The sequence below is a fragment of the Eufriesea mexicana genome, unplaced genomic scaffold (assembly GCF_001483705.2).
Source record: "Eufriesea mexicana isolate 0111107269 unplaced genomic scaffold, ASM148370v2 scaffold10264, whole genome shotgun sequence".
NCBI classification, from domain to species: domain Eukaryota; kingdom Metazoa; phylum Arthropoda; class Insecta; order Hymenoptera; family Apidae; genus Eufriesea; species Eufriesea mexicana.
The window spans coordinates 159626-186632 of record NW_016917934.1 but is presented as its reverse complement, the minus strand read 5'-3'; the positions used below and the strand labels follow the sequence as shown (position 1 = coordinate 186632).

At 41.4% G+C, this 27007-nt stretch overlaps 1 protein-coding gene across 1 annotated transcript in view; it reads left to right on the top strand.

Moving 5' to 3' along the window:
• The first annotated feature begins 218 nt into the window (after window positions 1-218).
• The window catches only part of LOC108553351 (putative transcription factor SOX-15), a 73661-nt gene continuing 46872 nt past the window's right edge, over window positions 219-27007 (top strand). The window contains exons 1-2 of the mRNA XM_017908222.1: window positions 219-1142; window positions 8926-9405. Coding sequence (XP_017763711.1) covers window positions 9239-9405 — 167 coding nt within the window. The 5' untranslated portion in view covers window positions 219-1142; window positions 8926-9238. The remainder of the gene's footprint in view (window positions 1143-8925; window positions 9406-27007) is intronic.

Genomic DNA, 27007 nt, shown 5'->3' with positions numbered 1-27007 from the left:
CCGCCACTGGGCCGAGTGGCCGCCGCGACGCGCCGCGGCGCGCCGGTGGTTCGGCCCGGGCCGAGTCGAGTCGAGCGGAGTCGAGTCGAGTCGAGTCGAGTCGCAAGTCACCTCCGCTCACCTCACGGCGCGCTCGACTTCAGTCCGCGCTCGAGTCGTGCACCACGGAACACGCGAGAGTCAGCCGGGCCGGCTGCCGCGACCGAGTTGGACGCACGCGCCCGACCAGCTATCCACGGTGAAACGATAGACAGGAGGACCGCGCGTTTCCACCTGGATCGCGTTCACCGTCGATCGATCGACGGGAAGTCGGAACGGCGTAGATCGTTGAGTATCGCTGCGATTACGTCGAGGAACGCTCTATAGATATAAAGGACGATAATCGAAGAAATTCCGTGGAGGTTCGTCGGGAGCGGGTTCTTCCCCATGGAGGGACTGGAGGCGGGAGTGGTGGCGTGAATCTCGTGACAACCGGCTAAATCGACGCACAACGCGCTGGAAATCACCGACGCTGTTGTATTATGTCACACTCCCACGCGAGCGACGGCCGCCGCTGCCGGCGCGACGGTGAACCGAGCCAACGTCGTCGTCGTTTGACATTTCCACGAGCGTGGAGCGGTTAACGCGAACCCGGTGTTCGTGTCGCCGTTCGTGCCGTCGTTGGTGCACGCATCGGTGCCCAGTCAGTGTTATGCTACGTCGCGATCACCTCTTCATCCTCGTCGTCGTCGTCTTCGTCGTCTTGGTCCTGGTCGTCTTCGTGATCGTGATCGACGTGTGACGAGCCTCGGTCTCGCACGATCCTGCGCTGCCATAGCGTGCTATCCAACGAGACTGGCCATCCGGTCTCAGTGACTAACCTGGTGCCCCGCGATTAGAAGATTCGCCTGGTGTTTCGCACACGGCCGTACACGCGTATGCGCGTTGGTACGTAGCAGCGCGTGACACGCGTGGCTGTCGATCGTGTAAGCGGCGGCCGATCGAGTCGTGGAATCGTGAAAGAGATCGTGGATGCCGGTTGGTGATCTTCTCTGCTCGGCCCGAGTCAGTGTGGGATTGGTCCAGGCACCTGTGAGAAATCGCAAGAATCCGACCTAGATCGAGGGGATCGTGTCTCGAGGGAGGACCGAGGAGGCTCTAAGGTAACGCGATCCGGAAGAACCGATGCAAGTTTGCCGCGCGTTTCGGCCGAGCGACGGAAATCCGATTGGACGCTGGAGGGAAGAGACACACGGCGGGGTCACGCGATGCCGCGTCGTATCGATGGCCGGAGGAACGAACGGTGTCCGTCTAAATTTCGATTTTTAGCGGCCGCGGCCGCGGGTTGGTCGTGACTGCGGGCTATGAAATCGGTAATGAGCTGTAAATCTCGGAGGCGAGTTGTGCACGTTAACGCGGCCGCGCGTGTGAGTCACACACGGCGAGGGCAGCGGGACGATACCGTCGATACATAGGCCAGCATCCGAGGCGAGTATTCTTTTTCCTTACGGTAGGAAATCGAAGGAAAGGATAATAAGCGAGAAATACACTCTCTCTTAGCCGGCGGCCGGTTTCGTCGTTGCGCCGCGCGTGGGTGTACGAGAGGGACGGAGACAGGGCTAGAGAGGGAGGCAGAGGGAACGAGGCAGCGCGCGCGCTGCGAGTCGATTTTTCGAAAATCCACCGTGAAACCTTCGTTAACGGCGATCCGAGAGTCGATAACCGAGTTCGTGCGCCGATCGATCGGCCAGCCGATACCCGGCCGATTTCGATCGGGGCTTCGTGTGTCGAAAATCGAAACGCCAACCAGCCGTTCGGCAAGGTCTCTTTGCTCGTGTTTAGGTCACCTCCTACCGCTCCTTTCCTTTCTTCTTTTCTTTCCTTTCTTCCTTTTTCCATCCGCGTACGTCCACGGTACAGGATCCTCGTTGCGTAAGCGAGACTAGGCTCGATATAGGTTAGGTGTCGCCAAGATTTCGACTGTCGCCTCGCATGTCCATGGTCTCCATCTACGATGCGAGTATACCGTGGTCTAGTTGCGCGAATCCGATCTTGCCCTCGCGTGGGTGTCGCTTATTAGAGTTAGGCGGTATATGGGTGTTTTATAACGCGCTGGCTCGATTCCAGGGGAAAATTAACGTGGATGGTAATAACGCAACAGGCGCGTACAGGGTTTGTCTCTTGCTCGATCTTTGTTCCGAGTTACGGGCGTACTCGTGCTTCGATAATTGAATCCAGGCAAGTAAATCCAACGACTGCAACTAACTTTGCTCGCCTGGCTCGTTATCCGCGCGAACCGCGAAACAGCGTTCGCCAATTTTTTCGCGTATCCACGGTCCAACGAGAGGGAGACGGTCGGTCTAGGTACTTTTTGCGGAATAAATTTCGTTAGGAACGTTACGATCACTCGATCCGCTAGAGGGACGAATTCATTCGCTAACAAAGTCCAGCTTTCGCTGCACCCTTTTTCGCTCTTCGACTTAACGACTTCTAGGTAACCTATCCCTGAAATTACGTTTACGCGTTATGAAACATCACACGTAGCGTTCTACGATCTTCACAAGTACTATCGTGATCTACCAAGGCTGAAAGGAGTGTGCTCACTCCTGGAGTTTGTTATTACTGCTTCATTTTCAGCTCAATGCCGAATCGAACAATCTCCTCGTGGCATCGGAGTCTAGTCATCGAATCTGAGCTATCTAACACCGGTTCCCAATATTTTCTTCCTTTCCGACGAATTTAAATACGTTGCCTCTAACTGTGCCCACTACTCGACGGCTCTGATCAGGCTCTGATCCTAGCTAAATTATTCGATTCCTCTCATCAACTTCGATTCTCTAAATCCAAGATTAAGGATGTTAAGAATTTGTCCATGAACTAGAAGACTTAAATAGACTGACTCTCAGTTGAAAATTCATTCTCATGGAGATTAACAAGGAGAGTGCGAGTCCTTTGAGTGATAGATGTAGTTGGAACTTTGCTGGTTTGTGGATTTAGTCATCCAGTTCAAGAAAATATATTATAAGGGCAACTACTCGATAGTTTTCGAGATATTTATGAGTAAAGTATTATTATTGCCTTAATTACAAATTTATTTCGAATATTTATCAAGTGCCGTCAAGACCAATGCTGGTTTGTGGATGTTGCCGTTAGGCCACAATCCCACTTGACAAGTATCGATAATTATTCGGAAGAAATGTCTAGTTAAGGATAATAAAGCTTCAACCCTTTGCACTCGAGAGACGAGCCTCAGTCGCCATTTAACCAAATTCCGAAGATCCATGTTAATTAATACCTTACATTCGAAATAACGCAACGACAAAATAATTCTACGCCTTAATTCGTATACGACTGTACTACCTATACTGTTTTAAAAATATCCTCGACTTTATGGTCTTCGAATTGTTATTTCTTTGAAAGGATTAATCATAAATATCCCGAAACCTGTCGAGTTATCTCGAATTGGATAATTAAATCTACAGACCTGCAAAGTGTCAACTAAATCAATGACCCAAAAGACTCGCACTCTGCTTGCAAGCCACAACGCTCGGATCGATGTTCCTGCAGTTTTGCACGCAGCTATTTGCAAACCGTAACAAAGGATCACGCATGTTCCGCGTATGTCTTCCTCGTCACATGCAAAAGCGCTAAATATCCCCATTACCGGGGCAATTTCACGCTCGACACAACCTCGAACGATAACGACCTAGGATCTCCTCGATGCACGAGATTCGCATCATTAACCAAGAATTGATAAACTGACAATGGACATTTCCGCAAAGGTACATCTGCCGATCTCCCACGTTCGTTGGCACGATGGTGGTAGAAGGTGGCCGCGTTCCTTCGAATTTTTTCCCGGTGCATAATAAACCGAGGCTTGCGCCATCGGGACGTGCCCCCGTCGTATGAAATCGAACGACCTCGTCGTTGTCCGACGTCGTAACAGTCTAGCCGATAATACGGCGATTCGAGAGGCCAGGTCGGATTCGATGGTCTACCAGCGGCGGAGGTAAACGTGTCTAACTAGCAGCATTGAGCGTGTCCGTCGCGCGATCCAGAGGTGCACAGTCAATAGCCCGATAACGAGGATCGTTGCTACGAGTTGGCAGAATTCGCCACATTTCGCGCCGGTCTTTCCGACGATTTTTAAACTGCGACTCTGGAGTTTCGAAGTAAGTGGAGTTTGGATCGAACGATAGTGGTATAGTGTACGACAGGTTGGGGTGTGGTGAGGATCGCGGTGTAATCGTTAGATTTGGTAAAACGAGTTTGAAAATTCACCTGGATCGCAGAGTAATTAGGATTGACAGTGGTTAGGCTGTCATGGTTACGAAGAACTCTTATAACCGTGGTACAGAGCGAGGTTCCTTTGGAAATTCTTCTGGAAATTGGTAGAATCTGGCGTAACGAATAATTCCAGTGACAGTGTTTGGACTGTCACGATTACGAAGATCTTGGTGTAACCGTGGTATAGAGCGAGGTTCTTTTGAAAATTCTTCTGGAAATTGGTAGTGTTTGACATAACGAATAATTCCACGAAGATGTACATTATAGATTATAAATTAAATTTGCTCGTAATTGGGATTGACAGTGGTTAGGCTGTCATGGTTACGAAGAACTAGCGCAACAATGGTACAGAGCGGGTTTCCTTTGTAAATTCTTCTGGAAATTGGTAGTATTTGACATAACCTCATAAATCATAAATTAAATTTGCTCCTTGAATCCGCCTAGAGATAATATTCGCATTCTCGCTCTGTTTTTTCCAAGCAACGCTTCCAGGTTCGCCCAAATTATTCATAATATGGTCATCCGTTGAATAATTCATATGCTATCGGTTATCTCGAAAAATCGATGGATATATTTCAAGCTTCGATATTAGAATCCATCCGTGGATGGATTAATTCGAAATCTTGCGTATCTCTCGAGGCAAACTCGCGGCAGCCTTCATCGATCGGCAAGTAGGAAATTTGAATTTTGAAAGGAGCGGAGCGAGCTTCCTGTCTCGATATCTCGATTTTAGCCGTGGAGTCTAGCAGGACGTTTGCTCGGTCTAGACGAGACGAGCATAAACTGAGAATCTAAAGTGCGCACGGGCGCTACGTGCACAGAGGACACACGTATGCACACGCGTTGCAAACGAACGAAGGTCTCAATCGTGGCAAGGCATAACGCAATAATAATCATAATGCCAGATCGATACGCGATATTCGTTGCATCGCACGGTGTATGTCATTACAAGGATGGAGGCACGAAAGCACACGGAATGCCGCGGAGTCGCGTAACGATGTCACGCTGAAAAATCCGCTTAAATTATCGGTTTCTTCGCCGCGAGAGCGGCTTGTCCCTTTTTCCTCGCGTGCCTGCCTTTTTTTTCTCTCCCCCTCTCTCTCTTTCTCTCTCTCTCTTTCTCTCCCTCTCTTCCCGATCCTCTCGTCCTCCTCCGTTTCCCTCGTTCTTTCCCTTCCACGTTTCTGCGCGATTTTCATGCCGATATGCATCTCTCGTTGGCCGATCGCCGCGGTGACTCGCGAAGAAAGTAAATAATATGCAAGAGCCGCGTAATGAGCGTACAATTACCGCGCGAGATTGTTCGATATACGGCCTGTAAAATCTGGAAATTGTAAATCAACGTAGCGAACCGGCGACTTTCTAACGTTGCCTCGAGGAGCCACGTTCACCCCGTGTGCTCGTGCACGCCGTTTCGACGTTTTTGGAAATTCGATCGGTGATAATTGGCCATCGGCCGAGCCGGGTACACCGGTGCGTCCGCGAGCCGGCACGAAAAACTGGCTTTTCGAGGAAAATCCAACGTACTCGCACGTGTGTCGAGCCCGTTTAATGGCGCACGGAAAGGTCTAAGTTCAAGCCTCGCTACTTGCCATCGTCGAGCGAATACCATCCGATGACTCTCGAATTACGCGACGAGCCACGGAGAACAGGGGAACGAAAACGCCACCGTTCCTCCGCCACGCGCCATTTAAATATCAATTTTTCGATTAACACCTTCGCTGCCACGGTGGTCACGATGACCGGCGCTCGCCTCAATGGTACCACGGTGGTCACCAGTGTCCGACTAATTACTAATTTTTTAAATTTATATTTCTCTTATCCTAACCATCTTTTGACAATTTGAACGACTTAAATAAATAGGGAGCTTCGAACAGAAGACACTAACAATTTGCATTATTCTTTTTCACATATTATTTGATAATTCGACATTATATCCTAAGAGTAATGGAAATTTTATAGTGATCTCCTGAGCGTACTACATAAAAATTGCGTGGCAGTCAATTTTTCGATTAACGCACCGTGGTTAACACATTCACTGCCATGGTGGTCACAATGATTGTCCCTTGCCTCCTCAATGGTGCCACGGTGGTCACCAATATTCAACGATACTAATTTTCTAAATTTATGCTTCTTTTATCCCAACCATCTTATGAAAATTTGAACAACGTTGAACAAATAAATAGGGAGCTTCGAACAGAAGACACTAACAATTTGCATTATTCTTTTTCCCATATTATTTGATAATTCGACATTATATCCTAAGAGTAATGGAAATTTTATAGTGATCTCCTAAGCGTACAACGTAAAAATTGCGTGGCAGTCAAAGTGTTAACCTAGAACCGCGGTGATTTACGACGTGACGATCGACGCGCGAGATCGACGTTACTCCAGCTTCATCGAATTCGTCAACGTCCACGCGAGATTTATCAGTCATACACGGGCCCTAACGTTCGCGGGTCGTTTAACGATCCGCCATCGGCGGAATACCTGGAAATATTCGACACGTGGTTAATCCGCCGGTGTATCGGTAAGAACGTCGAAACGTCGTTTAACGATGGATGATAGAGAGACGGGCAAACGGACGGGCGTCGTCGACATCGTTTTCTAAAATTGCCGATGTATCGGGATAAGCACGCGGGTTTCTCGTTCGTAATCGAGCAACGCGGGTATCTGGTTTCATAGTTTTTAGGTGCTAAAACGTATGCAAGCCTGGGACGGTTAATTGCATCTTAAAGAAAGAGAAACGCAACGTTTTACTGTCCACTCGTTCAGATAACTCGTTGGTAATTTATTGGCGATTGGCTGCTTTACGATATATATATACACACACACACTTGTCATTGCGCGTGTGTTTATATATATATTTATACGTGTACATATATATATACACACGTATATCGCAGTCCCCGGCGTGATTAACACCCAATCGCTTAAGCCACGAAGGAAACGGCGCTCGCCAGCCCAACCCAGTAGTCGAGGATTAATTTCTGGAGGAAATTATAAGTTTAAATCGGCGCACGGTTACGCGTGGTGCCTTATAAGCGGAGCGCCGAAAATTATTGGCGGTCTGTTTCTACGATAATTGGGTCGTTCGTCAGCCACGGACAATAAGGAAATAAATAATTATTCGAATATAGCGGGAAAGCGCGTATCTCACGTGAGCCGATCGCGTTTGTCATTGGTGATCGATCACGGGGCAGGAATGTAGGAAGACAGGCGAGCCAGGATCGCTTAATCGAATCGATCTCGCTGACGGCGAAAGAAGTCCGTTTCTTGCCGGTAAACAAATATTTCGTTACCTCCATTCTGTCCCCTTACTTTTTCCTCTACAGCCTGATCCAGTTCTTTTCCATTGTCCGTTTAAACGAGGAACAAATTCGACGTAAACACGCGACTATCGCTATCTCGCGTTGCTAAGATCGGTGGCCATTTTGAGACGGAGTATTAGTCGCGTTTAAGAACCTCGCACGCCATTAAGGTTAGTATTAATTCAACGATCAACGAGCAACAATGACGACGAGTATTTTCGTTTGTTATAATTGATTTCTCTAACTTCTGCATTCTGTAATTTCATTCGATGAATTGTTTTCATTTCATCTAACAAAAGAATGGCTTTCTCTAGAGCATTTCGAAATCGCTTCTCTCGAGATTACATCAATTTTATGAAATAGTAAAACAATTGATTGGAAGACTTTCGAGAAATTCATATGCTCCTAACGAAATTCTTACACATTTGAGAATAAGCACAAGTTCAGATCAGTGGTTGTAAAAGTATCGAACAATGGATTGTATACTTTTAAGTGTTACAGTGCTACCAATTTGATCAACTACCAATTCTTCCTTTCTACTCCACCCAGTTTGACCCATCGCTACAATCCAAATCAAACCAATAACTTCACGTTCAGGAATACCACTATTCCGTTTCCCTTCGCTATTTGTTTGAGGTTGAGTATAACGTAGCTACTAAATATTAAAAACCGCGTGTTTACACGAATATTTTTACAACAAGGTGCACACGGGAAATTAAGGATTAAAAATGACGCGTATGTGGATTTGAAAGAGTCGGAAATAAGAAATATATATACGTAACGACGCGTGTGTAGGTGTGTAAGTACGTGAACGTGTACCGCGAAATGGAGGCACGGAAGAACGTGATCGCGTTAAATATCGTGAGGAAGAAATTGGATCGATCGATGGGTCCCTCGAGGCCTTGTTATTCTCTTTCCTATATTGGATTAGGTGCAACTCGACGATACCTCTGATTTGATGGACCATAATATCGATAGCGATTATAGCTGTTCAGCTGATTTGCCGCACGGTAGTGATTAACGCTCCGATCGTTGTTTCGCGAATGGAAGCCGATCGATATCGAAGCCACCGATACCGATGATTACCTCGTATCGCGTTTTGAACCCGTCCATTAGTCGAACCTTATTACCAACTCATCGCCGCTGAAATTAACCAGACACTTTCATTAACCCGCTCTTTAAACCGTGATCAGTTTCGAATATTACATAATGAACGTCGGAAACTCGACGTATCACGATTCTATCGTTACCTCGCCGGCTTCTATCAACCTTGCCACTTTTTCCACCGGGACTTAACCGGTCGCGACGGAATTCGTGACGCTAACAGTACGTTACGTTTTGTTACCAGCCATCCCCGTGTACCGGGACAGGACCAAGAGAGGAGGACCGCAGGGGCAGGCAGTCTCCCCGCTCGGTCCGTCGTCGAGATCTTCTGGGAATGTTCGAGTGCGACGTTCGATGTTTCGTGGATGGAGAACGTAGTAGGATAATCACGCGAGTGCGTTTCGTTGCGGTTCACGTTGCCACGATTCGTTCGTAACTAACGAGACGAGGAAGTGAATGGTTCTTACGGTAACAAAGAAGAGGACCAAGAAGAGGACAGTGTCACAACGCGTGTGAAATGGATGGTACGCCAAAGAAAATCGAAGCAGTGTTAATATATGGATGCCCATGGGTGGAATTTGGCCGAAATGTGCCAGCGTTACCATCACGCTGTACCGGCAGCCCAAAATTCTTCGCCAGCTAGGGATCCCTCGGCCGCCATCGTGCAAGGCTTGTCAACGGCTGCGCACATCGACCAGGCTAGCCCTTCTTATTCCCATTACACGTGAGTATTCCAATCTAAATATCCTCTAACTTTGCTCGTAAAATAGCCGAGATGAATTACGAATACGAACGTAGTATACTCGTAGCGAGGGAGTTAGGAGTTTCGATGAATCAGTTGTCTTAATCGCGAGCGCGCGTGTATGTGTATGTGGTGGGCTGATTGCAATTAAGTCCAAAGATTTTGATAACGTTCGAGTTGATCGATACTGGTGGATTACCCCCAGAGATTCTAGCTGCATTCTTTCGAGGTACATTGTTCTTCGCGGGTATTAAATCGGAACCATTCAAGTACCTATTAGGATTGAAAGAAAAGCTCGCTAGGGGGCGAAAATCGCTATAATTCGTAGCCAATTCCCTAGCTAGTCGAGAGAGTCGTAATTTACGGAAGACAAAATTTGTTTACCTCGTTCAGAATTAAATCCACGAATTAAGATAACGGAAACTGATAGCAACGCGTGATACGTGTATACGCGAGTGGACCCCCAAAGAGGTATATACCTAGCAGACGAATCGAAAAGGGGAATAAAGGAAGATAAAGACAAAAGGATATTCCGTAGCCATAGAACGGGAAAAATCAATCAATCGACAGGAGGAGCGTAATTTTTCGCCCCTTGATTGATCCGAAATTGCAACAGCTTGCACGAGGTTAGGGGGTCTGGGGAAAAAATGGCGGCGTTTCGGCGTTTTCGCACGTGCCCCGACCGTGTAGTCATCTTATCGCAGCCACGGGACGTTCTCAATTGTATTATATATATTAATAACGATACAGCGAATTAGGGATAAGTATACGATTCCGCGGTCAGGCCTCGGTAATCCTGTTATTAGCGCGGCGATTAGGGGAAGATGATCCTCAGGCAAATTGCAGGGGCGTATACCGCGGTGTTTGGTTAACGTAATCGCCAATCACTATCGTTGATCCTCTCCCGCGAAGGACAGAGAGGAAAGCAGCGAGAAAGCAAGGGGAAAGAGCGAGCCAGAGAGAGAGAGAGAAAGAAAGGATCGACGAGAGGAGCAGGGTCGATGCGTCGGCCGGGACGAACCCCTCGGGACCCCACGGCATTTCCCTTCTTCGAGAATTTTCTCGTTTACGTAGAGCCTCGAAGCCAGAGCCAGCGAGATCTCGCTCGTGTCCCGCAGACATTCGTGCCGAGAGTCGATTAAATTGCAGTTTACGCTCGGATTCAATATTTCACTGTTATTACGTGGAATTGGCGTAACCAAACGGCAGAAAAGACTCTTCTTTAAACAGTTCCAGATTATTAGGTTGACCATGTTCCAGGAATTTTCTATTCCGTTCCGGGATACCATGGGTTGTTTATGGAGACTGGTAGTTGAACCCCTTGGTATTTTATCGTTGTCGCATCGGTTCCGTTTTCCTGCGATTCCTCATCCATGTTTCTAGTGACAGGATCACTCTGCGGAGGTTAGGAGCTTTTGAGGATTCGAACAGAGAGATTGTCAGAGTCGAAGATTCCGAGTGGCCTGCCCTTTCGGGAACGATGTTTTAACGCGAGTGTGGTGGTTATCGATGCCGATGTTACGGTGTCACTTCGCGTTGATGAAGGTATCCGAAGTGCTTGAGAGACTGCGAGACATTTAGGCCTGCAAGCTTCAGAGCTAGAAGGCTTACAGGCACGAAACGTATCAAGAAGTCTCGACTTTGGTGATTGTAATTCTTCCTTTGACAGTGGTTCGTTGTGATCTCATAGAAATTATTTGCTCATCTCGATGTTTCTTTTGCGTTGACACCATTGACACCAATGACAGTAGGTTCTTTCTTCTATTAAGTTCGTTGAGGCACTAGCTCTTGCGCGACTTGCGTGTTACTTTTTAGACAAAGTACCAACGCAGTGTATACTTTGCTAATCTCATGCAGTATTAAAACTATCAAACAAACGTTATTCCATAATTACAAAATTTCTAGATCCTGACCACGATTAACTTCCTCTTCCTCGCGGCATGGTGTCTGCTACGGTCTTAGTTCTTCCACGAAATCGCGTGTTACTTTTTAATCCAGAGTAACACGGCACTGGCATGATACTACTAGTTTTCAATCGTTCTGAGCAATAAAATTGCCAAACAAATGTCATTTTTCAGTTATCATAGACATATTACCTAGACACTGTCAAGGTATCTCGTGTGATGTTAGCTCTTTCTCGATATTGCACGGTATTTTTCAATTTAAAATGGAGTCTCCGTAATTTCCAGTCCCTGATCCCATTTGACATCGAAACTTTTCAAGTCCATTTTAAGATTGACAGTTTCTAGACTTCGTGAGTTCCCGTTGACTCTCCTGTTGGACAAACGTGCTCGTTTCGATGGAAGAAATCGAGTGGGTAGAACGGGAGAGGAAAATAAAACGGTTCGGAGATGGAGTTTTCAACTACGGCGTTTCCTGGCGACGAAAATCATCTTCATTAAAATTGTTCCGGTCGGTTCCATCCGTTGCTCGCGCGGCCGTCGCATGGATCGCGAACCATGTCACGATATTCAGTCACATGTCCCGGCGAGTAACTCTCGTAGCCTAGATACAAAGTGTCAAGGAGTGATGTATATTTTCATCGTGTCGCTCTTCCACACTCCACGCGTCTCGCCGAGCACCCACGGCCTCTGCTCGAAATCTCGATTCTTGCGCGATTCTTGCACGATCGATGAGAAGCAAATTGGCTCGACCAGTTGGAACGTTCTTTGTTCTGCTATTTATACATTTGCGTTTGCAGCCACGGGGTGTATTGCGATACTTGTAGCGATTCTCAGGTGAAACAGTATCGTTTTCCTCTTCTGATGACTGTGAGACTTGGGTGCTTTGGTCATTTCAGCGACGTCCCTTCTGTTATGCATTTCGCAGGGTATTTTCATTCCATATCGAAGTGTCTGACATTGATTCGATTTAGAATTCGGATATTTATCGTTTTATTTGTTTATTTATTTATTTTCATCGACGAGTGTCGTGTCACGATAGTCTTAGAGCCTGTTGCGCAATGTCGTGTTTGGTTTGATACGAGATAAAGGATCCAGAGGAGGATCAAGGTGTCGATGCGGCGTGTGTTGACTACTTTGCAATTACAGGTCGAATAAAAGAAAGTTACGTAATATTTTCAAAGCAATATACGGAAGTACGGAATATCTAGCTGATGGCTGAGTTAGAGAATTAAACGTCTCGACCAATTTCGATAATTTCCTATTTAATTACCGTGTATTCCGTACCAGTTTTAGTTACTGACGATTTTACTATCCCGTACGAAAATTAAATGTCAAATAAGAAATATGCAGCTAGGAGATATTCGGGGAATATCGGAATAATATTTCATATTCCCACTAAACTTCTACCAAAGTTCTCGCATCTAGCCTAGAACGATATTTCACATTTCCACTAAACTTCTGTCGAATCTCGCTTCTCTCCGGACAATATTCAAATTCGTCGTACAGAATCGTATTTCATATTCCTACTTAGCTCCTACAGGATCCTCTCCCGACTCCTAAAAATACACCAATTCATCGTATGGTTTAAGATTTCGTGTTCCTACTAAACACTGCCTATTAAAATCTTGCCTTTAACCTAGAGAGGACTCGAATTCTTTGTATAAAATAATATTTCCACTTCTTACCTAATTACTGTAAATAAAATCCTGTCTCTACTTTACGTATAGGTACTCCAATCTATCGTATAGAATAGGATCTCGTATTCCCACAAAATTTATTTCGAGTCTAGAAAATATTTATATTCATTACATAGAATAGAAGAAGATTTCATAGTGCTACCAAATTTCTATAAAATTTATCTCGAGGCCAGGAAATATTTTAATTATATAGAAGAAGATTTCACGGTGCTACCAAATTTCTATACAATTTATCTCGAGGCCAGGAAATATTTTAATTATATAGGAGAAGATTTCACAGTGCTACGAAATTTCTTCCCAATCTAGCCTCTACTACAAAAATTTAATTTCAGGAAATTTTCTCATAGAGAATATTAAATACACTTCCTATTTTCACTAAATTTCCACTGAATCCTCGATTTTACTCTTATTTACCACCCCTCCTCTAAAGGAAATTCTGCAATGGCACGGTTAAATTGCACGTTTCTCTGCGTTTAACGGGCGATTTTGCCGGAACTATCGGAGAGTAAAAATGGGAGAGATCGGCTGGCGACTCGAAGAGTAGCGCGCAGGTGGAAAAACGGCGACGTTTGCATCGATCCTCGAAGGTCGACAACCCGTGGTCGAAGCAACGAGGCCGATTCGCAAACATCAATTATATCGACGAAACGTCAATAATTCCGTGAACGATAAGCTACGCGATGCGTGTCGGTTTTTCTCGGTAGAGGCGTCGCGTCGGGATTCATGAAGCTCCTTGCTGCGTCGCGACGAACAATACCCGGACTTCCCCCGAATTTCGAACGGCTTTCGATCGATCGGCACGAACGCGAAATAATAAACGGGAGCCGGCACGATGACACGCCATGGACTATCCCTCATGCGTCAGGATGTCCCCGTGATTTCTGCGCTCGCGATGACTCAGATCAATGACTTGACGACCAGCCACGGCTACGTATTAATTACGGATAGAAATCAATTACGGTAATTTCGAGGGAATCGCCTCCTTTCAGCGGCGCGCCGCGTTCCTTGAGCGACGTTTCCGTGAATCGCGATTCCGTAGCTCCTCGATTATTTCGTTCCTCTTGTATTTTAATTATAGAAACGTTCAGCCTCTTTGGCTCTTGATTCTATCAGGTCCTTGGGTTTTTCTTGGAAATATTTTATTCCTCGCTCCTATTTGCTCTTCTTCCGGATCTTTTCGGTTCCTTTAAAGAAAAGTTATACGGGAATTAGGTGATTTCATTACGTGTTTACTTCTTGCTGAATTTTGAAGAATTTTATTTCGATTAGAATTTGATCCTGTCATCGTGAAAGACGTAGCTACGTGATCTTGAAATTAAAGGAATTTTTTATTCGAATTATTCATCTATTTTCGCGTGATATGAAGTCATTTTTCCTACTACTTATACATGTTGTATTGTAATTAATAGTAATTAATAATATTCCTGAGGAAAAATGTATTTAGTCCTGATGGTACTGATGGATTAGGGGAATTTTGATATTGTTGCAATTAGTATACCTATTCACATCTCGTAGTAGATGATTTCACGTGATCTCCGCTCTATTTCCGTGATTTTCATTCTTTGTTATCACACTGACTACTTTTATTAGTGTTCTTGTAAGTAGCGAGATACCTGCAGATTTATTTAAATAATATACCGAAGCTGAAATAAATTGCGTGTTCTCTGTTTATCGTCTTCACATTGTATAATTTGATGACCAATTTAACAACTTATTTCTGCATCTAAATTTCGTAACAGTTAATTGTGCCATATCTCCTACGATTATCTACCCACAACAAAGTAAACACGAAGTGCATAATGAAACGGATAAAACAACCTGAAATAATTTCCTTTCGCCAGCTAGGCTTTTTAATCAGATTTTTAATCCCTTGAAACGAAAACAAGATGCTATACCTAGAATACGAGAGAAATAGCACATTTGGAGTGCAAAAATGACAGACGAAGCAATCGAAATAATTTTCTGTCGCTAAATTAGCTATTAATATAGAATTTTGACTGCTCGAAATTAAAAGAAAACGTCCTGTGGGGAATCTAAGAAGAGTAATAAATTTGGAGTGCACGAAGAAACAGATAAAACAATGGAAATAATTTTCTTTTAGAAAATTATCTATTAAACGAGAATTTTCGTCCTTTGATACAGAATACGAGAAAAATAGTATATTTGGGATGCATGGAAGAATAGAGAAACCAATGGAAATAATTATCTTCCTCCAGATTAGCTTTTTAATGAGAATTTGAGTTCCCTAAGATTAAGAATTCGAGTACAATAATAAATTGGGAGTGCACAAAGAAATAGACAAACCAATGGAAATAATGATCTTTTACTAGGTTAGCTTTTTAATGGGAATTTTGCTTCCTTGAAATTAAGAAAAAAGCGTCGAATAGGAAATTCGAAGAAAATAATAAATTCGGAGTGCATAGAAAAATAGATAAAGCAATGGAAACAATTTTCTTTCGCTAGGTTAGCTTTTTAATGGGAATTTTGCTTCCTTGAAATTAAGAAAAAGGCGTCGAATAGGAAATTTCAGAAAAATAATAAATTTCGAGTTCATAGAAAAATAGATAAAGCAATGGAAACAATTTTCTTTCGCTAGGTTAGCTTTTTAATGGGAATTTTGCTTCCTTGAAATTAAGAAAAAGGCGTCGAATAGGAAATTCGTGGAAAATAATAAATCCGGAATGCATAGAAAAATAGATAAAGCAATGGAAACAATTTTCTTTCGCCAGATTAGCTTTTTAATGAGAATTTGGGTTCCCTGAGATTAAGAATTCGACAGAAATAATAAACTGGGAATGCATAGAAAAATAGATAAAGCAATGGAAACAATTTTCTTTCGCCAGATTAGCTTTTTAATGAGAATTTGGGTTCCCTGAGATTAAGAATTCGACAGAAATAATAAACTGGGAGTGAACAAAGAATCAGACAAACCAGTGGAAACAATTTTCTTTCGCTAACCCAGCTTTTCAAAAAAGAAATTCGATTCGCCAAAATCGAAAGGGAGATCTACGATACAAGAGAAATGGATGTTTCGAAGAGGAAATTTCAAGTCCGTAAGATTCGTATTACCCAGAAATATATTGTACTTAAAGGTAACGAGCAGAGACGGAACTCGGCGAAGTCCGCTCGTACGTGAAAGGTTAATTTATTTCAAACTTACAACATTTATCGATAGTCCGTAGGAGCTGGCTAACTAACCGTGCAAAATTTCAGTCTGGCAGCTCGAACTTTAGCTCCTAGCAGAATTTCGCGTTTGCCGTGCCGTGTCACGGGATAATAACTCCGATGCATGGTAATCCCAAGGTGTAAAATTATTCGCCTATTAGCGTAATCGATAATGTTTGGCATTAAACGCTTAATATTCAATTTCACCTTACCTTCATTATCTCGGCATGTCGAAAACGGTATCGGCCCGTGTCTGCACTCGTTTCGCATGAAATATAGAAGTGTGCCACGCGATTGGGTGATCTAAAACGGAAAAAATGCAATGGTTAAAGGGCAGAAAAACGAACAGATTTTTTAATAAAAATAATTATCAAGATTGCGAAATTAAGGGATACAGACAGAAATCTAGTTTGGATGTATATGAAAGCTCCAGGTGATCTAAAAGAAAAAGAAAACGATTGAAGTATGGAAAAAGAACAATAAAACATAATCAAATAGAACTATCGAAATTACAAAAATTGAGAATGCTAAAATTTTATTTAGATTTTATTTAGATACTTACAGGAGCGTAACATTCAGCGAGCTGAGAGCATGAACAAATAAAGGAAAGATGCGAGAAGAATTACCAAGATTATGGAAATTGATAATGTAATAGCGAATCTTTTATAGATAGTTATCGGTGTGCGATGTGCAACAAGGTATCTAAAAGGAAAAAATAATGGTTAGCGAATGGAAAGATAAAAAAGGAAAATATTAGTGGAATTACCCAGATTATAAAAATTAAGGATGTAAGAAGGAATCTTTTTCAGATACCTACAGGAGCGTGACATGCAACAACCCTGTTACGATCCTCGATACCTGAAAGAGAAATAAGGACGAGAATAATGAAATTACAGGATGAAAAAGCGGAGAAAAAATTACGAAAAGAATTACCGCGATTATAAAAATTAATAATGCAGAAAAGAATCTTCTTTAGATGCTTATCGGGACGCGACATGCAACAAGGTGATCTGAAAGAAAAAGACGAACGGTTAGAGGATGGAAAAGTGGGGAAAAATACGAAAAGAATTATCAAGATTACAGAAATTAAGGATGTAACGAGGAATCTCTCTCAGATACTTACAGGATCATCACACGCAAAGGATCGATCTAAAAGGGAACACGAACGGAAGAAATGGCTGAAACAGAATTATACGATGAAATAAAATTATAAAATATAAAGAGGAATCATAGTTGAAGAAAATAACGTTTCCATAGTCGATTCTGACTTATAAAAATTAAAGAAAAATTGGAAATCTATGATTTAACACTAAACCTAACATAACCTTAATAACCACTTTCAAAACTGTCATTTAAAATTCCTCATTGTACCTTATCGTCTTGGTCACTCGTTTCCGCAATTTTTCTTCCAATCAAGATTACAGAAATTAAGGATGTAACGAGGAATCTCTCTCAGATACTTACAGAATCATCGCACGCAAAGGATCGATCTAAAATGGAACACGAACGGAAGAAAATAGCTGAAACAGAATTATACGATGAAATAAAATTAGAAAATATAAAGAGGAATCATAGTTGAAGAAAATAACGTTTCCATAGTCGATTGCGAATTATAAAAACTGAAGAAAAATTGGAAATCTATGATTTAACACTAAACCTAACATAACCTTAATAACCACTTTCAAAACTGTCATTTAAAATTCCTCACTGTACCTTATCGTCTTGTATAAAAACTGAAGAAAAATTGGAAATCTATGATTTAACACTAAACCTAACATAACCTTAATAACTACTTTCAAAACTGTCATTTAAAATTCCTCACTGTACCTTGTCGTCTTGACCACTCGTTTTCTTTTAATTTACGTGTAATTAATCTTTCAGTGTTTCGAATTATTTCAATTTTTCCAAGATTCTACTGCTTTCTCATTAATGGGTTATTTGACTTCTAACATTAGGTTCAATATTAAAAGTTTCGTGAAATCGAATAAAAATTAATACAGGAAATTAATTTCCTAACTTAACCTAACCTAACTTAACCAACCGAATTCGAGAACATCTAACGTTATGGGCAATAATTCCGACAGTTTATGCTTACGGTTTGTGTGATGAAAATTGCGAACTACAGTTATCCGAAGTGGAGGTGGTAAATTTGCACGTGATGTACGCATTTCGGGACATCCTGTGCACTGAGAACGGCAGAGCGTTAAATAAAGACACTTAAAGCTTGCTGCGCGAACGATACGAGGTTAATCGTTGTCACGATTTAGCATGTGACGTTAATGCAACGATTACATTGTTACAAATACATATTATTTGTGCGAATATATAATAATTATGGCACAAAAGCCGACGCGGCCACGGTGGGAGAGCGATTTGTATAAGCGCGCGTACGCGCGTGCGCGGACGGCTTACGAGGGAATTTTAAACGGCCGACAATGACGCGACCAGACAATGACAGTGATTTATTAACGGATGAAAATTCACTTGTAATCGAGGAAATTTGCTTTCGTCAAAAACAATGAAGGTGAGAGTTAACGAATTGAGGTGTTCGAATGTCTGAACCGGAAGCCGGATATTACTTCTCGCGAGACTCGTGTTCCCTTTGACAAAACACGCACGCAGGCAACGATGTTTCTACATAATTTGCTTCTATATAATTATTTCATTCCCCGTTTTTCTTTTTTCTTTTTATATATCGACGAGGAACGAATACATTAGCACATACAACGAGCAAAGTACGTTTGCTTACGTCGTGCTGTGTTTTGAAGAAACAAATAGCTGGGAGTCAGCTGTTAGCTCGTATAGTATATAGCAAGGGTATATAGGTTAGGTTTAATTTTAATTTTAATTTCGATATTAAATTACGAAATATTAAGACGGTGTGTCTAGATATTAAATTTGTATAACGTTCTTCTTGTTAGATTTATAAATAAATAAAGTCTAGTAAAGTGTCGGAGAATTGGAAATATTTCGAAGGCTATTTATAGAGTTGGTATTATTTTACGAAAGACGTAGAAGAAGCATCTATTAAAATTACTTTCAGTAATTCGATTCAGTCTTCGCTCAATGTATGCTACGTGTAAAAATAAATTATTCATACCAGTATTTACTAGTATAAATCAACGAACGAAAACAGAAATTCAGAGCAAGTGTCGTTTCGAACTCTTCAATCTTGTATGACAAGGAAAAGAGTAATAACAAAAGGTTTGAACAGCCATTACGCAGTAGCACTCTCGTAATTCAATTTCCCTAACATTTCCTACATTCGTCCTACAACCTTATCTACTTTGAATGAGAAAGAACAAACAGAGGAAGCTTTCCTGAGTTCTGTAAGGAAAATCTAGCAAATAGGACTTTTCAGTATTAATCTAAAAAAAAATTAAGGAATTTTTAATAGTAATACAATCGATTAAAACGACCCGAGTACCACGTTAGTAATTTTAATAATTTTACTTGGTTAACTGCCTTTTAAATATTTTACACAATTGGCAGTATTAATAATTTTACCAGGCTTCGATATTTCGCAAAATAATTTTATTAATTTACACAAGCCTCTCAATATTTTTCCAAGTAACGCAAATACATCACAAATTAATTTCATTAATTTTCCTAAATTCGCAATTTCTGAAATATCTCACAAACTTCTCAATATTTTTCAAAAGTAACACAAATATATCCCAAAGTAATTTTACTAATAATACTAACTTCGCAATCTCTTAAACATCTCACAGACCTCTCAATATTTTTCAAACCTAACGCAAATACATCACAAACTAATTTCACTAATTTTCCTAAATTCGCAATTTCTGAAATATTTCACCAACCTCTCAAAAGTAACGCAAATATATTCCAAAGTAATTTCACTAATTTTCCTAAGTTCGCAATTTCTGAAATATTTCACAAACCACTCAATATTTTTCCAAATAACGCAAATACATTACAAACTAATTTCACTAATTTTCCTAAATTCGCAATTTCTGAAATATTTCGCAAACCTATTATTTTCCAAAACTAGCAATTTCCGACGCAAAACCCAAAACAGGAATACGTCCTAAAAGTCTCTAAAAATCCAAAGCTGAACATAGAATGGACTAAAGCTTCGTAAAAATAAATTAAAAGGAGCGTAGAGCCTTTGATTAACCAGAAACGAAGGTAGTTTTCCTAAATATCGAGAACAGGCGCACAGGAACGAGGCGACCGAGAGATGTTCGATGGCTGTTTCACCCGGTCACAGGAAGTCGTACGTAATGGCCGGCACGGTCTGAGGTCAGAAGAAGGTATATAGGGTACAACAGCGACGACGTCCGTTCCGCAGCCTTAAGCCCGTAAAGGTTTCGGGGATGCGCTTTCTTCGTTCTCAAATCTGAAACGCGCCGGAGCGTTAGTAGTGCAGAGGTGAGCGGCTCGGGTCGTCACTTCCGCTTACCAAGCGAACCGCATTGGTTATTCGATTTAAAAGTTTAATCAGGGGCCTATAAAATTACGAGTTCCTCCGTTCGCGTCTCTCTACGTTCGATGGTTCCGCGATTTCATGCTCGCATACCGCGTGCGATTTTCCAACCGATTATCGCGCTTCTCGTACCTGCTTTTCCACCTCGCTTTTGTCCATTTCTTTTCCCTTAACAATGGATTTACAGGAACGCGTCATTTTGACGAAGAAAATTAAGGGGACTGTTTATACAGTTGCAAGATAAGAGTGTGGTTCGCGAATTAAAAATTGCACAAATATCTGAACGAGGATTTTGCGAGGAAATTATTTGCAATGGGTTATAGCAATTTAGTAACAGAAGTGTTGCCCTGTAATTTATACTTGGATATAATAATTTAAATGACGCGATGAAAATAAATAGGTATCCTAATTTCAAAATTCACGCAATTTTGATAGAAAATATCGGTTTTTAATTAAAAATTGTAAATTTCTTGTTGATTTATATACTATACGTCAGTATACTTAGTATCTTTTTTGTTTTCGTTCGCAACACTTCACCGCGCAAATGGCGCAAAATTCAAATCTTGACGGAATTTTGGGACACCCTATATATATATGATTCTTCGTGTTTTGATAAAAATTAATATTAATTTTGACAATACTAGTTAAGTTCGGAAATGGGTATTTTAACACTGGAACTACCGATGGTAACGAGTACCTAGATATGATGTATATTATTAATGATAATTAAAGCAGTGTAATGAAAGCAAAAGAGCATACGTAATTACAATCACGTCCGTATAAAAATCAATATTAATTTTGATAAAAGCAAGTGTATGCTTTCAGCAATTGCAAACATATGAAGCCTAAACCGAGTAATTTTGTTACTAGTAGTTCTAGTGTCAACTGGTTCGGGAATTCTAGTGATTTCGATGGAGGTCTAGTTACTAAAAATGATGGAATAATTTTTCTGCAATTTGAAACACGTAATATACGAAATTTTTGTATAAAAGCAATAACGATAGGTCTATTATTTATGCGTAAAGGGAGATTTTTATTCGTAATTTAATATTTTAATGGTGTTTTGACGTTGTTTGACGTTCCCTGAAATGTTTATTTATGGTTCTCGAGTCCCTTCGTCCCGTTTCATAAAGAGTAAACGTGAATACAAGATTATGAAAACAAGTTGATCTTGTCACGATGCAGCCATGAAGTTGCTGGTGCTAATGGATGTTACAGTTTCAGTGTAAGTTGTGGTAAAAGTTGGCTGAATGTACCGAGTCTTGTTTGTCCGTTATTTATCTCGTCGAATTCATCTTTGCGGAACATGTAATGGAATACATAGATGCAACGAAAATATAAGATTCTGTCTGATTAATGTCAGAATCTTAACAAGCGATAATTCCATGAAAAAGGTAAACGTTGTTCTGTACCAAAATTTCAAGAGCAATTTACTCAATCTCCCTTCGATCTCCTTTGAAAATTTCAGCGGTAATTTACGGACGCGCTTTGCAATTCCAAGTAATTAAGATTCGAAATTTATCACGAGTATTTACTGGTATTCTGCATCTGTTTATTACCACTCGTTGAAATCTCCAACATCTATATATGTTGTTAGATATAAAAGTTTCGTATATTAATTTCATCGTCTTATTTATGAACCTCAGAAATTTATTTAATTATCTCCTCATTTGGCATGCGAATGCAGCGTGCGAAGAATACATGCCTCTTTAATCGTGATATAATTTTTCAAAATTCTTAGCGCTGAATTCTTTTCAGTCAAATGGATAGTGTCATTGGAAATTATCAATTGTCAATATATTGCTAATATTTATTTCCTCTGTTCCTTGTCGTTACGTTTTAATCCTTTAAGGATGGAATTATTTTATAAAAATCGGTCCAAAATTCCCGAATTCTTTTATCATTTGTATGAGAGATGAATACGGTGTCTGTGATCCAAATTTTAAAAAGGTGGAATTCCTAATTCCTAATTAAAAATTCATTTTACTAATCGGAAAATTTCTAAGCTTAATAAGTCCTGTAAATTCGCAATTTTACATCCTCTGCTACCAAACTATATTTATACTATTAAGAAACATCACCTAGTTCACTTTTCAAAAATTATTATACTAATTAACAACGTTCTTGTCGGCACATCACGGAATATTTCATTCGTCCATATTTTTCTTATCCAAATTCCAAATATACGCAAATAAAACTGTACGAAAGACTATAGAAAGACTATAAAGAGGCACGAAAGACTAAGACCTCGTCGGCAGACTATAACAATTATAAAACAATCCAATGGACGTACATTCAACGATACAGAAGAATAAAAAGCAAGATTCAATCGATTCAATCGACAAGATTACATCGAACAACGAACGAAATGTCAAAAAATGGAAAGAAATAATACAAAAGTGCAATCCCACGACATCATCCACAATATAACGAACATCCCAAAAACTACAAAAAGATAAAAGAAGAATAAAATAGGATAAAAAGAAAGTTAAAAATATGCTGGGAAAATGAGAGAATGCATGCAAATCAGGCGAAAAGCATCGAATTTCGAAGACTCAAGATCCAACAACACGAAATGGTAAGAAATAATACAGAAGCACAACTCAATACACCAAACGACGAAAAATTTGCAAAAACATAAAAAGACAATAAAATAGAACGAATAAAACAAAAATTTTTAGGGAAAATGAGAGAATGCATGGAAATCAGACGAAAAGCATCGAATTTTTGCATCGAATTTCGAAGACTCAAGATCCAACAACACGAAATGGTAAGAAATAATACAGAAGCACAATCCAATACACCATTAGACAATACATCGAACGACGAAAAATCTACGACAAAATAAGAGGAGAATAAAATGGAATAAAGAAAAGTACAAAATTTGCAAGGAAAATGAGGGAATGGACGAAAATCGGGCGAAAAGCATCGAATTTCGAAGACTCGAGATCCAACGACACGAAATGGTAAGAAATAATACAGAAGCACAATCCAATACACCATTAGACAATACACCGAGCGATGAAAAATTTATAAAAAAAATAAAAGAAGAATAAAATGGAATAAAGAAAAGTACAAAATTTGCAGGGAAAACGAGGGAATGGACGAAAATTGGGCGAAAAGCATCGAATTTCGAAGACTCGAGATCCAACGACACGAAATGGTAAGAAATAATACAGAAGCACAATCCAATACACCATTAGACAATACACCGAGCGATGAAAAATTTATAAAAAAAATAAAAGGAGAATAAAATGGAATAAAGAAAAGTACAAAATTTGCAGGGAAAACGAGGGAATGGACGAAAATCGGGCGAAAAGCATCGAATTTCTCGTGATCCAAGCGAGAAGCATGCGTCGGCCGGTATGCGCGTAGCTGGTCGCCATGGCGCGGCGCGGCGCGGCGCGGCGCGACGCATTCGAGGCCGGTGCGCCGTTGCGTCGAGTAATGCAAGGGTGTGTTCGGTCGTCGCGATTATTTGAATAAAATGCGCCACTACGTCAGCCGTCAGGCGTCCGCGACTCGAAAGCTTTCTCTACTTCTCCGCGACCCGAAAGGGGGGAATAATTTACTCCGGGGGAACAACAAGTGTGTCGTTGACGGAGGCCCCGTTCCCGTCTCTCTCTCTCGCCCGCCCATCCTCTCCATCGCTCTCTTACCCGCTCGCACACGCTTCGCCACACGAGCTTCACTCCCCGTGCCCGTGCCCGTGCTGCGTACCGAACCGTGCACACACGGCTTTTCTCTGTTTCGCCGAGATTCATGAGCCTCGACGGACGTGCCGATTTAGAGGATCGTTCGTTCGTACGTTCGTGTGTCCTTTGTCTCGTGCGCCACGCTGCCGCGCTTTCTGCCTGCCTTTTGCTCGACTTTTGCGCCCGGACAAATATCTGGCTCGAGCGGCGCGGATCGTAATTCGTTCGGGTGTACGCCAGCAAACTTCTTTGGCTCTGGGGGTACTTTTCGAGAAGGAATCAGCTTCGCCAGAGCGTACCGCCTCGCTCAGCTTTTGACAGGTTGGCAGTTGCTTTCGGATTCACGCTAGGATTGGTAGACCATGGGTTATCTCCTTGAAACGAAAATGGGAAGGTTCCTCAGCTGAGAGGTTAGAAGGTTGGCAGTTTTTGATAGGTAACTATTGACTGGGTCAGGTTCTGTATCGGTTAGATCGTGCTGAGGATGGTAGGCTTCGTGATGCTCAAGGAGTGTCTGATAGCTCAGTCTATCTTTCAGAAAGAACAAATTTCTTTTCAATATGCATTAGGCTAGACTATGATGAACTATGATGGACTTATAGTATCGACTGGTTCCTAATTTTCTGTCTTTCAAATTATTCGGAATATACAACAGGAGGTAATGCGTGATGGACTACAGTGCACTTGTCCAAATGACTGGTTCCCGATCTTCTGCTTTTCACGTTATTCAGAATATACAACAGGAGGTTATGTATGATAGACTTGTCCAAGTGACTGGTTCCTTATTTTCTATCTTACAAATTATTCAGAGTATACAACAGGAGGTTATGTATGGTGCACTTGTCCAAGTGACTGGTTCCTTATTTTCTATCTTACAAATTATTTAGAATATACAACAGCTCTTGCCAAAATTAACGTTCATCTTTATCTAGACAGAAGCCTCAATTGTTACATATGTTCAGAGTATACATGTGTTCAAGCTTGGGTTCGATACTGACAAAACCAAGAGATTATTCCTTCAAGATGAACAGTTTTTAACAATTAGCTAGGTTTGTGGAAGCTCAGGTCTAAGATCGGGGTTATTATCACCTAACCTAACCTAACTTAACTCTTACCAACTCTAGGTATGATTATACTATACTATAAGACTGATATGGTTGAAGGATAGCAGTGGTTCTATGAATAGGTAGCAGAGAGAAGAATTGACCAATTTGACTGTGCAATTTTTCCATGGTTTTCGTCACATAATTCGGAAGCCTAATCTTCATCCGACCAAGCTACTCACGACGGATGGAAGAGAAGGTCCAAGATCCAAATGCAACAATAACATACAGTTCCCAGAAATAGAATTTCTTAGGCATGCTCCACCAAGTTCAGTCCTCCAAATAGTACAATACCCGATTGTTCGAAAGGATCGTGCATCGGTCGTTAATTCCTCGTCGTCTCGTTTCGACACCTGTTTCGTGCAGTCATCTGACACGCGAATTCGCCAAGCGTTTCATCTACCGAACTATTCGTCCCGAATCATGGTAGGATTTGATCGAGGAATTTCGTTCGGCGAAATGATTCGAAATCCCCGGTGTCGACGCGGCGAAAGCACGAATTTGCAATTTAAAGAATATGAAAGTCGGCGTGCATATTATAATCGCCATTAAAATGTGCGATTCACGTATATTACACGGAGGCCTTCGACGATACCGACAGGATTAATATTTCCGATACGACACAGGCTCATTGCATTTGCAGTTGGAAACTGCTTCCTCTACTCTTGGTACAATCACCCCATATGAATCATTAAAGAAACAATGCTGAAGGCAGTGGCGTATCTATCATATGCGTGGGTGGTGCAGCTGCACCGACGCGGGTTGAACCTGAGGAATCTTGACCGTGAGTTTTTGCAGTTTTTCCTTGCCGACGCACGTCCTACCTGAAATTCAAGATTCCTTTTTTTTTTTGCCAATTTAATGCTTTAATTGTTCTGCCGTTTTATCGTTCCGGTGACTCGATGTTATTTTTCTCGTTGCATTTTCTGCTTCGATGAAATTATTACGGCGAGGCGTGTTATTATAGAAGCTTGGACGAAACGAGAATGCGTGGATATTTCCTTTTTGTACCATTAGTTGTATACCTTTTCCATCCTGCAAATGGAAAATGGCAATTCCTTTTTCTAATTAATTCGAGCGCAGCCATCTTCGTATTTCTATAATACTATATTTTTCATTGTAAATTCGTGGAATCTTACATTTAAAAATTTATCGTGGTTAGATATTTTCTTTCTGTACCGTTAGTTGAATATATTTTCCATTTTGCAAATGAAAAATGTCAATTCCTTTTTCTAATTAATTCAAGCGCAGCCATCTTCGTATTTCTATAATACTATATTTTTCATTGTAAATTCGTGGAATATTGAATTTAAAAATTTATCGTGGTCAAATATTTCCTTTCTGTACCATTAGTTGAATATCTTTTCCATTTTGCAAATGATCAATTCCTTTTCCAAATTCTTCATTGTAATTTCTATATTCTTCATTGTAAAATAATAAAAATGTGAAATCTTGGATTAAAAAATTTATCGTGGTCAAATATTTTCTTTTCATGTCAATTTAGTTATGTCTCGTATACTTCCTTCGTTTTGGAAAGGCCAATTTTTTGGGTCTTCTTTATATTTCCCAT